General features: G+C 41.7%; 1 protein-coding gene across 5 annotated transcripts in view; it reads right to left on the reverse strand.

The window, feature by feature from the left end:
• CCDC134 (coiled-coil domain containing 134) overlaps positions 1-14115 on the reverse strand; it is a 90819-nt gene that overhangs the window by 9545 nt on the left and 67159 nt on the right. For all 5 annotated transcript variants that reach the window (XM_033929356.1, XM_033929359.1, XM_033929360.1 and 2 more), the window contains one exon: positions 11116-11187. In XM_033929356.1, coding sequence (XP_033785247.1) covers positions 11116-11187 — 72 coding nt within the window. The remainder of the gene's footprint in view (positions 1-11115; positions 11188-14115) is intronic.

Genomic DNA, 14115 nt, shown 5'->3' on the forward strand with positions numbered 1-14115 from the left:
CTTTGTCTTTCTAGGATTTTTAATATGGGCGTTTCCCATCACCTCGCTTTTTCCCATTACTAACGATTATTTGTTTTCTAGAGTTAGGGGAAAAACAGTGCACTTTAAGAGAACACCTAATGATTTTTATTGAGTACTCTAAAAAATAAAAATAAATAAATAAATAAATAAAAAATTATACAAGAGGGGCGCTACCTTAATACTTGCTAGCAATTAATGTCGGTCCGTTTTCCAGTACATGAGTTATTATTTGTTGTATTATGTCATATGTCAACTTCAGTGTTTTTGGAAATACGAGTGGATTTCCATTTATGAGCGCTCACTATAATTACCAATATAAAGAAAGAAGATTTATTTTTTTCACTACTCACCACAACGATTTCAAACCTTATTCTTTGTCTGTGATCAAAGTTTAAGAAATGAGTTATGCTTCTTCTTTTTCTGTTACATAAACATACATAGTTACTTCCTGGTTGATGTGTCTGTATTTAGGGACACTGGGAAATGTAGTGCTCTATTTCTTTAACTTGAAATTATCAGCAGCTATTTTCTTTTTGTTTTTTTCATTATTCATGTCTCTACAATAATTGGAACATATTGCATAGGGTTCTTATGATCCACTCCTATCCCAAATGGTAATATTAATTAATGTTGTGCTAACATACCGAAGTGAGAATAACTTCTGCTTTTTATTTCTTAAGCCCCAAGCCAAGTTTTTGAGTGTTCCAACAAAGAAACATATTCTATAATGTTAACCCATTAAAGGTTGTTCACTTCTTGTTAGAGAAATTATTTGTCTAGCTTTAAGCAATGTGTATTGTTCTGTTTGGTTTTTTTTCCTTAATGAAATATATTATGAGCTAAACAACTATGACTTTGCTAGATTTCCATTTATGAGTACTCAATATAATTAGCAATATAAAAGGAAAAACTATTGTTCCTTTACTTATCATAACAGTTTTGAAAAAACTTCTAGCAGTCTTTCTCTCTCTGCCTTTTCTTGGAACTTGTAAAAGAAATGTTACTTCCTCTTTTTCTTATATATTCTCTGATACACGCAGGAATACTTTCTGGTTTAATACAATACAATCAGCGTTTGGCTTTATTTAAAAAAAAAAATGGTTCTAACTGTTGCTTAAGAACTTTTCTAATAAGTTGCTGAAGGAAATGTCCAGTCCTATTGATTGGAATTCAAAAATATTGTAGTTTAGGTCTTTTTGCTGATTGAATATTAGTGAAAGTCAATATTAGTGAGTCAAACAAAATTGAACCCATGATTCGATAGAATCCCATGGGAAGGACATTTCTCCCATAAATCCTATTTTATTTTAATTTTTAGGGTTTATCCTCTTTATTTTAGTATGTTTCAATATAACCTATGTGTTAATATGTCTAAGGCTATAGCTTAGCCATCCTTTTGCTTGGGTTTGACTCTTTGCTAATTCATATTTATGTTTAGCATATTACTCCTGTCCTTTGAACATCATATGCCATTGTAACTATAACTCCCTTAGACTGACAAATATAATTCAGCCATTACATATATTAGACCTTAGTCTATTTGAATTAAAGCAGATAAGTTTGTTTTCTTTTGTATGTCATCTTTTAACGCTGTACCTATCCTGTTAGTAATATTGCTCAGGTATTGTTGGAAACAAGTTAGATGATATATACAGTACAGATATTTCTGCCTTATTAATTGTGTATCACTTCACAAAGACAATTGCCATATCAGAGGAAGCTGTATGCTACATGAGAATCCGTGTTTACACCCTTTTAATTAATTAATGACTTATTTACATAATTATGGACTAATGCTATTTGAAATATCATCGATGAAAAATTTTCAGCCGTATGAAACCCTGATGACGGATGAGCTCCAAAGGAAGGATCGTGCTACCAGAGAAAGCGCCTAGACTTACCAGCAAAGACTTCCTGACTGTTGCTACCAAAGACAGGATGACCTTTATGATCTTGAACTTCTACAGCTTTAATTATGGACTTATTAATTTGCACTTTAACTCTTTTATGGACTCATGCAGTATTAGTATATATATTTTTTCATGTGTTGATAATTATTTCTAACAGCCCTATTGCAAGATTTGTGTGTTTTTCTTGATTGTGACTTTATGCATTTTCATCCTGTTTTGACTCCCACAATAGCTCCCTAGTTATTTTCCCTTCCAGTTAGATTCTTTCCATCCCCTTTCTTGCTGCTAAGCTGAGGAGAAGTGCAGTGAAGAAGAAGTAATGAGCCCAGCTGAAGGATGATGACGTTAGATTTGATGTGGTTACCTGGACTTTCACCCCTGGCGTCTGGACCCAGCCGAGTCTGCACTGATCCCAGCTATTTTGGAAGAGCATGGAAATAATCTAACTTGTTAATTTATCCCTCCATCCCTTTTGGATGTAGTATGCTCATAACAGGATGAAGCCATAAAAGGAGAATATATTAAAACGTATCAGATTAAATTATGAACCCCTGCAGATGCCTAGTTGCTCGAACTATCCCAAATGTTGAAATAGAGACCCCTATACAGACCCATCCACAACATTTTTGATAATCTTGACTTGGCTGATTTTGATGTACCTTCCTATGAAACACCAACAGCTGATTTCCCCTCTCAAGAGCCTCCACCTGTCGCCACCGCATCAGTACTTTATTCTGATATTTCTAACACACTAGTATAAGCTCTGTAGTCATGCCTACCTGACTTTTCCGTTGCATATTATCCTAATTATTGATCGCATATTATCACATTGTATTAATAATTTTATTGTGACATGTTATGCTGCTCTGTTCCGGGTTAGTATAGTATGGGTGGGCACTTGTCCTTTTCATTTTTACCATATACAATTTCAAGTACGTGGCCCTAGGCCTGTGCTGTATGATCACTGACACAATCTACCTTCTGACCGAATATCCGGATGTCAAAGCCACCTGAAGGGGCTTTGAAGAGGGGATGAGAGGGAAAAGAGGATGAGACGAAGAAGAAGTCCTGGTGTGATACAGGTGAAGCAGGAGAAGTCCTTTGGATAAAGGTGAAGTAACCAGACCTCACAAGAGAAAAACCCCCTCCCCTCCCTCTTGCTCTAATAAATCAGTATATTAACTGTGAAAGATATTTCATAACCCACTTGCCAGCTGGCCTATAGTGATTGAGAAATATTCTGTTTCTGAGTTAGCTATGGTAAGCAAAAACTTGTAAGAAACAAGACTTAAATTCCGATGCATGGCACCTGGCCGGATATTATGCAAAGAGGAACACAGCTCATGGTCAGAAAAACAGAGTACTCAGGAACATTATTTAGCAAGATATATCATGTGTTACCACAGCAGAGAAGGAATTTTGGACTCGGAATTGCATATATGGTAAAGGGAAAAGGGCATTTGCAGGAAAAGGTTAGGCCTTACGGCAAACTGAACAGACGTATAAGATGACACAAATAGATAAGCCAATAAATGAATCTACTTATGTATTGACGTATAAGAAAAATAACCAATAAAGATGTACCATGTGATTTAGGCTAACGTGGTATTGAACACCAAGAAATGTATAAAACCAGGCCTATAAGCAGAAGTAAGGAGAACAGACATCAGAGGACCCTCAGGCCTGAGGATCACATCTGTTACATTATATGCTGAATAATTTATTCTTGTAAGCTGTTACTGATTTGTTAATAAATGTATACCTATTGAAACCAGTATATAGTGTGTGGAGTCTCCATTTCGAGGTAGGCCTAGACAGCGGCTTACTTCATTTCCCATTTTTCGGGGCACCTGCCAGGGATGTCCCCTTTCTCCACTACTCTTTCTACTCTTCTTAGAACCATTGCTCTGTACTTTACGCCTTTTCGATGAGGTGCGAGGCCTCCGGGTTGCGGGGGAGTCTTTGAAAACATTGGCTTTTGCGGTCTGGGCAAAGTTCACCCCCCCCTTGCGGGTTGCAGTGAACATGTAACATGGTTGCACACCTGACAACCATTCACCCATAAGGCATGAATCCACCACATCCTGCCCTGGAGAGTCCATGTGTGTGGTTTTCTTGCAAAAATGAAGCTTGGGAAGTGCTAAAAATAACTAATTCAAAATTGGAAAAATCCAAGATAGCCACTGTGGGTGCCAATTTTGCATAAAAATAGCCTGTGAAAAATACCAGAAGCCCTTAAAAATGATGATTTTAGGGGTGGGGGTAGGACATGTAGGGAAACCTCCCAAACTCCCCTTTTTAAGACCCCACCAAATTGCTGATTCAGGCTGTCAGCCTGTACTCACTGTGACATATGCTGACTGGAAAAACACTGCTGCGAGAGCTGAAATAGCTTACAGGGAGATCCTCTATCTTAGGATGCTGGCAAGCTGGACTTAAAATCTTCAAACTGTACCACTGGCTGGACATTCATGGCCGGGTACCACTGGCACCCTTAGACACGCAGCCTGTGCTCGACCCCCTACTGACAACCCTGGAGTGAGCAAGCTCCCAAGGGAACAATCTATGAGCCCCGATCTGAAGTGCAGGCTGTCCATAGGGTGCACCAATAGGCTGCCAACCCCAGGGAAGCAGACTTTTCTAAAGGTCTGCGATCTCCTGCAGTCAGAGCTGTCTCCCCCAGGGAACCTCCGCAGCCTGAGGGCAAAAACCACAAACGAAAAGATTGAATTTAAACAAAATTAAACACAAGCAGAAAAGACAAGCTTCTACAGCCTGGCTTGTTGGAAAGAAACTGGGTCTTGAAGGGACAGTGCTGAGATGAGAGGGGTGGAGCTTAAGTCTCTGGAATATGAGGTTTCCTACAAGTCCTGGTGGGTAGACGGAATTAACTCACGAGTCCTGGAATAAAGTGGGATTGTACAAGTTTTACATATCATAAGATGATGCATTTAGTTCTACATTAAGTAGATTGGTTTTATTTTGTTATTTCTTTCTAACCTTTTTGAGTACATGTATGAGAGTTGCTGACATTTCTGTAAAGGTAGAATAATTTGCAGTTTTAAGAATTGTCAGAGTTGCTTCATCTATCATTGACAGTGTAACATTAAACTGCCAGTTTCTAGTAAAACAGAAATCACAAAAAAATAAATTAACTCAAAAAGGCTTTCTTCTTAAGCAAAGCACATCTATACAAAAAGGCACATCAAAGTAGCCGACTCAAAACTTAACTAGGTTGAAATATTAGCCAAGGCAGTATCATAACCTTCCCAACAAGGACCCCATGACACTCATCTCCACCTCTCACCAGACTAGTATATGCTATTAAAACTATTGCAGATCAAACTCTGAACCCCTGGGGACCTCATATTAATAGAGAGCTTTCTTTCCATTTAACGGTCAGTTTAGCCCCCTCCCATTCCCCATCAGGGGTCTGATGGAATATGGTCTCCACAATCAAATTGTAGGAGCCTTAAGCTATACTCAGTTTTGCAGAATGTATTTTACCCTAGACAAGTCAAACCCCAGGACCCCAGGATCTGTACCTCATCAAGCAGCAATCCCTTTGGATCTAAGGCAACTCTTTATCCCACTAAATTAAATACAAACAAGATCATGGATTCCCAAAACACCTGGATTCTAAGGCATAAACAGAAAAATGATGTGCCAATGATCCCTGTTCATCCAGCCATTTAAGACAACTCTTTTCTAACACTCTACCAGCTAGACAGACCTGCTATTGTATAATATACCTTCTACTAGTCTTTAAGCCCGTTACATTAACGGGTGCTAGAATAGATGTGTCTGTCTGTCTTTCTTTCTGTGTCTCTCTCTCCTTGGCCACTGTCTGTCTATCTTTCTTTATGTCTGTCTCCCTGGCCCCCTGTCTGTCTGCTTTCTTTCTCTCTCCTTGGCCGCTGTCTGTTTGTCTGGGTTTTTTTTTTCTTTGTCTCTCTCTCTTTGACCTCTGGCCCTCTGTCTATTTGTCATTCTTTCTGTCTGTGTCTCTCCCTAGCCCCCTGCCTGCCTGTCTCTCTCTCTTGCGCCATACCTGCCTGTGGCCCCCTGATGTCTCCCCCACCCAGAGCAAAGCAAGATTGCTGTCTGCCCCCCAGCATACCTCTCCTCCCAAAGCAGCCCCTTTCCCTCTCCCCCTCCACTTCCCTGTGCAGCAGTAGCAGAATTTTTACCAGTATGGGACATTTTGCAGCACCCGCATGACACCCTCCTACTGTTGCTCTAGGCGCCAGCTATCAGGAGACAAACTGCTGCTGAAACCGCTGCATGCACCGCAAATGGAACACGGCCACGGTGGCAGGGATCACAGCATTGTATGTGCACTTAGGGTTTTATTATAGAGGATTTAATACTCAATTGACATTCCAGGAGGTCTGCACTATGACCTAGTTCTAGAATGTCAAATTGTGTAACATTAATTCTTATTTTCCTTGCCAATCTAGCCTTTGCCACACTGAATTTATTGGGGACCAATAACTTTCAGGATCTTGTATAATTTAGATATAAAAGAAACCTTCATCTAGTCCTCCTCTCCTAGAAACCCCTGAAACCACCATCTAAAATACGGCATGGATCCATTTGGTATTAAGCTGAGCAAAGTAATATTTTCAGTTCAAATGTCACATTTACTTAATATACTGCCAATAATATAATTTAAATAGTTTACAATATTTTAAATTTCAAGAAGGAGTGGGGAGATACATTACATTACAAATGGTCTGATATTTCACAGATACTATAAAGTTTTATGTGGTTTCCAAAATAGCCAAGTTATTCTTGGGAAATACATAATAAAACATTTGACTAACATCTTGGTCTCTAAGGGCTCCTTTTACGAAGGTGCAATACAGGTTTTACTGCACACACCAGATTAGTGCGCACTAGCAAAAAATCTACCGCCTGCTCAAAAGAAGGCAGTAGTGGCTAGCGCATGCGGCATTTTAGCGTGCGCTATTCCAAGCATTAAGGCCCTAGCACGCCTTTGTAAAAGGAGCCCTAAATATTTCTTAAAGAAAGATTTCTAAGATTTTCGAAAGACTAATTAGTCTTTTGGGGTTTTTTTGTTTTGTTTTAACATTATAGTATGAGATGGTAATGAATGTCAAATAGATGCTTGATAAGGAAAGTTGGATGAGAAAACTCTCAGATCAAAATAGCTTAGAATCAGGGAAATACAAAAAAAAAAAAAAATTTTTATAAAGTGCCGATCCAGTTCCCCTTTGGTATACAGATCATGTACAACATGTATTGTGAAACCCTCCCAAATATTATATTGAATATAATTGCACATAATTTTAAATAAATTCATGCCTCTATTCTATGGGCAGATAAAAATCCATCAACAAGAGATTCGGTGCTGGGGCCGATCCTGTTCAATATGTTTGTGAGTGACATTGCTGAAGGGTTAGAAGGAAAAATGTGCCTTTTTACAGATGATACCAAGATTTGTAACAGAGTAGACACCGAAGAGGGAGTGGAAAATATGAAGAAGGATCTGCAAAAGTTAGAGGAATGGTCTAATGCCTGGCAACTAAAATTCAATGCAAAGAAATGCAGAGTAATGCATTTGGGGATTAATAATCGGAAGGAACCATATATGCTGGGAGCTGAGAAACTGATATGCACGGACGGGGAGAGGGACCTTGGGGTGATAGTGTCCAAAGATCTAAAGGTGAAAAAACAGTGTGACAAGGTGGTAGCTGCTGCCAGAAGGATGCTGGGCTGTATAAAAAGAGGCGTAGCTAGTAGAAGGAAGAAGGTGTTGATGCCCCTGTACAGGTAATCGGTGAGGCCCCACTTGGAGTATTGTGTTCAGTTTTGGAGACCGTATCTGGCGAAGGACGTAAGAAGACTTGAAGCGGTCCAGAGGAGGGCAACAAAAATGATAGGAGGCTTGCGCCAGAAAACGTATGAGGAGAGACTGGAAGCCCTGAATATGTATATCCTAGAGCAGGGGTGTCCAACCTGTGGCCCAAGGGCCACATGCGGCCCCATGAAGTATTTTGTGCGGCCCCGGTCGAGGGCGATGCAGTGTTTTCCTCTGCTGCCCCCGAGTATTTACTGTCTTGCCGGCTCCCTCCTCTGTCTTGCTGCGGCATTTGCGCATTTTTGCGACCCCAGAAACATTCTTTTCGGCCAATGCGGCCCAGAGAAACCAAAAGATTGGACACCCCTGCCCTAGAGGAAAGGAGGGACAGGGGAGATATGATTCAGACATTCAAATACTTGAAGGGTATTAACGTAGAACAAAATCTTTTCCAGAGAAAGGAAAATGGTAAAAACCAGGGGACATAATTTGAGGTTGAGGGCTGGTAGATTCAAGAGTAATGTTAGGAAATTCCACTTTACGGAGAGGGTGGTGGATGCCTGGAATGCGCTCCTGAGAGAGGTGGTGGAGAGGAAAACGGTGACTGAGTTCAAAGAAGCGTGGGATAAACACAGAGGATCTAGAATCAGAAAATTATATTAAATATTGAACTAAGGCCAGTACTGGGCAGACTTGCACGGTCTGTATCTGTATATGGCCATTTGGGGGAGGATGGGCTGGAGAAGGCTTCAATGGCTGGGAGGGTTTAGATGGGCTGGAGTAGGTTTTAACTGAGATTTCGGCAGTTGGAACCCAAGCACAGTACCGGGTAGAGCTTTGGATTCTTGCCCAGAAATAGCTAAGAAGAAAAAATTTAAATTGAATCAGGTTGGGAAGACTGGATGGACCATTCGGGTCCTTATCTGCCATCATCTACTATGTTACTATGTGTTTTCTTGTCATCTTTATGTGTAGAAAATAATCAATTGGGCTGCTGCATTTTGAATAGTTTGCAGTTTCTTGATATTTATGGCAACCAACATAGACAATACAATAGTCTAGTTGCAGCAAAAGTAGACACTGCATTGCTATCCAAAAAGCTGAAGAACCGAAATAAAACTTATTTATTTGCATTTTCTTAATAAAGATATTTTAATCAATGCATTAATCTGCATCTCAAGGGTCAAAGTACTATTTAAGAGAGCTCTGAAAATTTTTACCCGACTCAGATTTGAAATGAAAATTACTTAATTTATGTTATCATTCCAAATGCCATCAAATTATCCCATTAAGAGGAACTTTGTTTTATTTTTATTTAGCTTCAGATAAATGTCCCCCAATCCAATGATCAGTAGGTTAAGACAGTCATTGATCCTAAATGATGTTTCCTCTGCAGACTGTAATACAGGAAGTAAAATTGTAATGTTTGCATATAAAAAACTTTATATCCTGATTGAACATGCATGTTATCTAGTGAACTTATAAGTATGTTAAACAATGTTGAGGTCAGAGGATTCTTGTGGGACACCACATAGTGTCTTCCAGAAGAAATACAGAGCCTTGAAATTTCACTTTGTACAATATATGACATAAGAACTATTGTAAAACACTGCCCTTGATACCAATAGAAGTCAGGATTAATTGCATTCAAGTTGTGGTTCACCAGGTCAAAAAACATAAGACATAAGAGGATACCTGAATTAAAATAAGGTTCCAAATTAATATCAAATTATAACTAAAGGATTATAAAATTTGAATTCATTTATACTAGGGCTGTACATTGATTAAAATTTTTAAATTGCGTGATTAATCATGTACAGCCCTTCTAAAAATAAAATCTGGGGAATCTAGTGATTTTATTTTTATAATCATCTCCCCTCCTCTCCATGGGTACCTCATCTCCTCTCCTTTTTTTCTTCTTCTCCACACCTCACCCTGGAAACCATCTCTCCCCTCTTTTTTCTGCAGGTGCCTCTTTATAACTCACCATGCACTCCAACAGCTCCCTCTCTGAGCCCCATGCGGCTATGGGGACTTGCTTTGATGTGGCAGCACTGAAGGCAGGCTACTGCTTGTTGGGCCCGAAGTCTCTCTCTAGCACCAGAAACATGAAGTCACGGAACTTCCTGTTTCCAATGAGAGAGAAAGAGAGAGAGAGATCCAGGGTGCATCTTCCTCACCCCCTCTACTGCCACATCCAACATTTATCCCTCATCTCTCTCTTCCCCATGCATCTCTACCTCACTCCTCTCCTACCACCATGTCCAATAATTCTCTCTCTCTATACCCAACAATTTTCCTCTTCCTTCTTTTCCCCATGTGCACCATCTCTCTTTCCCTCTCAGACACCTATGCCAAACAATTCTCCCTTTTTATTCTTTCCCCCACCTCAGCATCTCTTTCCCTCCCTCCTATGTCACAAATTCATGCCCCTCCCTCTCTCCCTCCATTCTGTGCCCCAAGTTTGTGCCCCCTCCCTCCCTTCTTCCTTTGTCCCAAGTTCATGTCTCCCCTATTCCTTCTATATCCCAATGTGCTCCCTTCCTCCATTCTGTGTCTCAAGTTCATGCTACCTAGCTGTGTTTTGACGGCCTCCTTCTCCTTCCTTCCTTGTGTTTCTTCACAGAGCCACAGGAAGCGGTTCCAACACGCTGCCCATGGCTGACCTGGAAGCTTTCCCTCTGATGTCAGAGGGAAGGCTTCTGGGTCAGCTGCGGGCAGCGTTTTGGAACCGCTGCCTTCTGAAGAAACACATGTAGCTGCCTAGAAGGAAGGAAAGAGAAGGCTGCCAGGACACAGGTACATATCATAGGAACCCTGAAAGAGGTGCTTCCATCCCCGCAGGATTCCTGTGACCCTGGCTGGATTCCTGTCAGCCCAGTTCCCGTGAAGCTCTCTAATTGTAAGCCTTCCCCTGCTACCCCTGGAGTCACCCCCTTTCCTGTTCCCCCTTAAACAAAACTAAACAGGTAACTTGGTGAATCTGAGGCTAAATTAGTATTAGAGATCCCAAGTATGTGTCAAGTTAGGATAAAAAATTGTATCATTATGGCAATTCCAGTGTAAATTGTAACCTGTTAACTGTATTATGTATGTTTAACCTGCAACCCGTTCTGAGCTCTTTGGGGAAAACAGAATAAAAAACGAATTACACAAATAAATAAAATAAGTTTAGCTAGTCTTTAGAGGAAAACTTTTGAAAGGCAGAATTCTAACTTATTTCCTGCTGAGAGTAAAATTTATAACAGGATGCCCAGGTGAAAAAGTCTAGGCATAAAAAAACCTTCACAAATGATGTAAATTGAGAGTTTGACTATGAGTAATGCTGAGTTCCGTTTCTGTCAGGACTTTGTGTCTTACCTCAGAGTGGTCAGTTTTAAAGGGGTTCCTATAATCTGGTGTCTTTTCACTGATCCCCAGCTCCTGTGCCATCTGCAGGACAAAATAACACATTACAAGGGGCTCATTGTGTCCCTCAGTTAAACTTACATAATGAGAGAAACATGGGTTGCCTCATTCTCAACTGATACAACGCAGTTTAGTACCAAATCCAAGCCTGCTCAGGTCTATTACACCACCTCAAGTTTCATAACTGCTACACTAGTACATGCTGCAGTTGGGTGCATCACACAATAATTAATATTTATTCACTTATTTATTTTTGAGTTTTATACCCCACCTATATACTAAGTGGTTTATAATAAAATAACGTACATAAAATACATCATAAAACACATACAATCAAGACATCAACACTCAACATTCGGACAATAAGTAGTTAACTGGAGTTTCCATAAAATCTTAAACACATTTCATCATCTATTTACAAGTCATATAAGCTTGTACAAACAGATTCATTTTTAGTGCCTTCTTAAATTGTGTAATACAATTGAAATACATTTATATAAGCTACTCTGAAGTCCTTAGAAGATCAAATAGAACAAATCTTACAAAAAATGATAAAACATCTCAAATTATAGTATGTGACAAACCCAATGCCAGCCCTGGCTTTGTCCCAGGGAGAGTAATCAGATTAGAAGAGCTGACCAGATTAACACTAGAAACCCTGAGGCGGCTGCCTACTCCTCAGAGATGAGAATGAATAAGACAGGGATTTGTGCTATAGTAATAAGTCAGATAAACTCTTAAACCAGTTACAAAGTCTGGCAAGTTTGCAGCCCCAGTGCAGGGAGGACAGGAAAAGCCACACTGCACCCGAGAGAGCTAAGCCCCATCCCCCTTCCCAGAAGGAGTGGGCATGGTGCTGAGAGTCATAAGGAGAGAACCCTGAACCAGGAAGGCAGGCAGGAACGTGAGGAGTGGAACAGTTCACCTGAGCCTTAACAAGGCAAAGAGATGAAGAGAGCGAGCAGTCCCTGCTTCAGACCACTGAGGGTCCAGAAGAATTTGAGGAGAGGGACACAACTAAATTGCCAATGAAACAGATTAGAGCAGTGGTCTCAAACTCAAACCCTTTGCGGGGCCACATTTTGGATTTATAGGTACTTGGAGGGCCGTCGAAAAAATAGTTAATGTCTTATTAAAGAAATTATAATTTTGCATGAGGTTAAACTCTTTATAGTTTATAAAACTTTCCTTTTAACAGTTAAAAGGAAAGATATATAAACTATAAAGAGTTTTACCTCATGCAAAATTGTCATCTATATAATAAAACCGTAGGCGGCGCATGCGCAGTCTTATCAGCGTGCTTCCATGATCCGTATGTCCGTGGCCGCCAAGACTGCAGCATGCCCCGCGCTTACTACGGCCCCACCGCAGCTCAGTTCGGCACGGCGGTTTCCCCAGATAGGGGAAGCCGAAAAACTCAATCCCGCCTCATGGTCCTGCCGCCGCTCAAGAATCCCCCCCCCCAAATCCTCCTGCAACAGCAGAAGCAGCAGCGGTTTTCCCTTCCCCTCCAGGTCCCTGCTGAGTAGTTGAAACATTTTCCCCCACCCCCCATTCCCTTCTTACCTTGAGCTGCCCTGCTCCGTTCGGCCCCTCCCCCTTCCCTTCCCGTGTGCTGGCCTGCTGCGGCTGAAGGTTTTTTTCGGCGACTCCTCCTGTTAAAACTCCCCCCCCCCTCCCGCAACCGCTCCTGTTCAAAGCGGCCTGCTGAGGTTCGCGGCCGCTGTAACGAACCTCGCAGGCCGCTCTCCACATGGTAGCACGTTCCCTCTGACGCAATCGCGTCAGAGGGAACATGCTACCGAGTTGGAGAGCGGCCTGCGAGGTTCGTTACAGCGGCCGCGAACCTCAGCAGGCCGCTTTGAACAGGAGCGGTTGCGGGAGGAGGGTGGGGGGGAGTTTTAACAGGAGGAGTCGCCGAAAAAAAACCTTCAGCCGCAGCAGGCCAGCACACGGGAAGGGAAGGGGGAGGGGCCGAACGGAGCAGGGCAGCTCAAGGTAAGAAGGGAATGGGGGGTGGGGGAAAATGTTTCAACTACTCAGCAGGGACCTGGAGGGGAAGGGAAAACCGCTGCTGCTTCTGCAAAGGAAAGTGGTGGTAGGGGAGAGAAGGGAATGGGGGGTGGGTGGGGGAAAATGCTGCTACTGCTTCAGCAAGGACCTGGAGGGAAAGAGAAATACCGCTGCTGCTTCTGCAAAGGAAAGTGGGGGGGGAGAGAAGGGAATGGGGTGGTGGGTGGGGGGAAATGCTGCTACTACTTCTCAGAGATCTGGAGGGGAAGGGAAATATCACAGCTGCTTCTGCAAAATAAAGTGGGGGGGAGAGAAGGGAATGGGGGGTGGGGGAAAATGCTGCTACTGCTTCAGCAAGGACCTGGAGGGAAAGAGAAATACCGCTGCTGCTTCTGCAAAGGAAAGTGGGGGGGGGGAGAGAAGGTAATGGGGGGTGGGTGGGGGGAAATGCTGCTACTACTTCACAGGGATCTGGAGGGGAAGGGAAATAGCACTGCTGCTTCTGCAAAGGAAAGTGGGGGGGGGGGAGACACAGAAAGAAATACAGACAGACAAAGGAGGCTAGGGAGAGAGACAGACAGAAATAAAGACAGACAGGGGACCAGAGAGACACAGAAATAAAGACAGACAGGCAAAGGGTGCCAGGGAGAGAGAGAAAAAAATTGCAGGAGGGAGAAAGACAGAAAGAAAGGAAGAAAGAAACAGGAGCAGGGAGAGAGACATAAAGAAAGAAAGACAGACAGCCATATATTCTAGCACCCGTTAATGTAACGGGCTTAAACACTAGTTTCTTTAATAAGACATTAACTATTTTTTCTGCGGCCCTCCAAGTACTCTATTTTTTCTGCAGCACTCATATTTAAAGTTTAATATCTTTTCTTTCTCAAAACTGGCACATTTCAATCACTAAATTGAAAATAAAATCATTTTCCTACCTTT

Source organism: Geotrypetes seraphini, chromosome 2 (genome assembly GCF_902459505.1).
Source record: "Geotrypetes seraphini chromosome 2, aGeoSer1.1, whole genome shotgun sequence".
In the NCBI taxonomy this organism is placed as follows: Eukaryota; Metazoa; Chordata; class Amphibia; order Gymnophiona; family Dermophiidae; genus Geotrypetes; species Geotrypetes seraphini.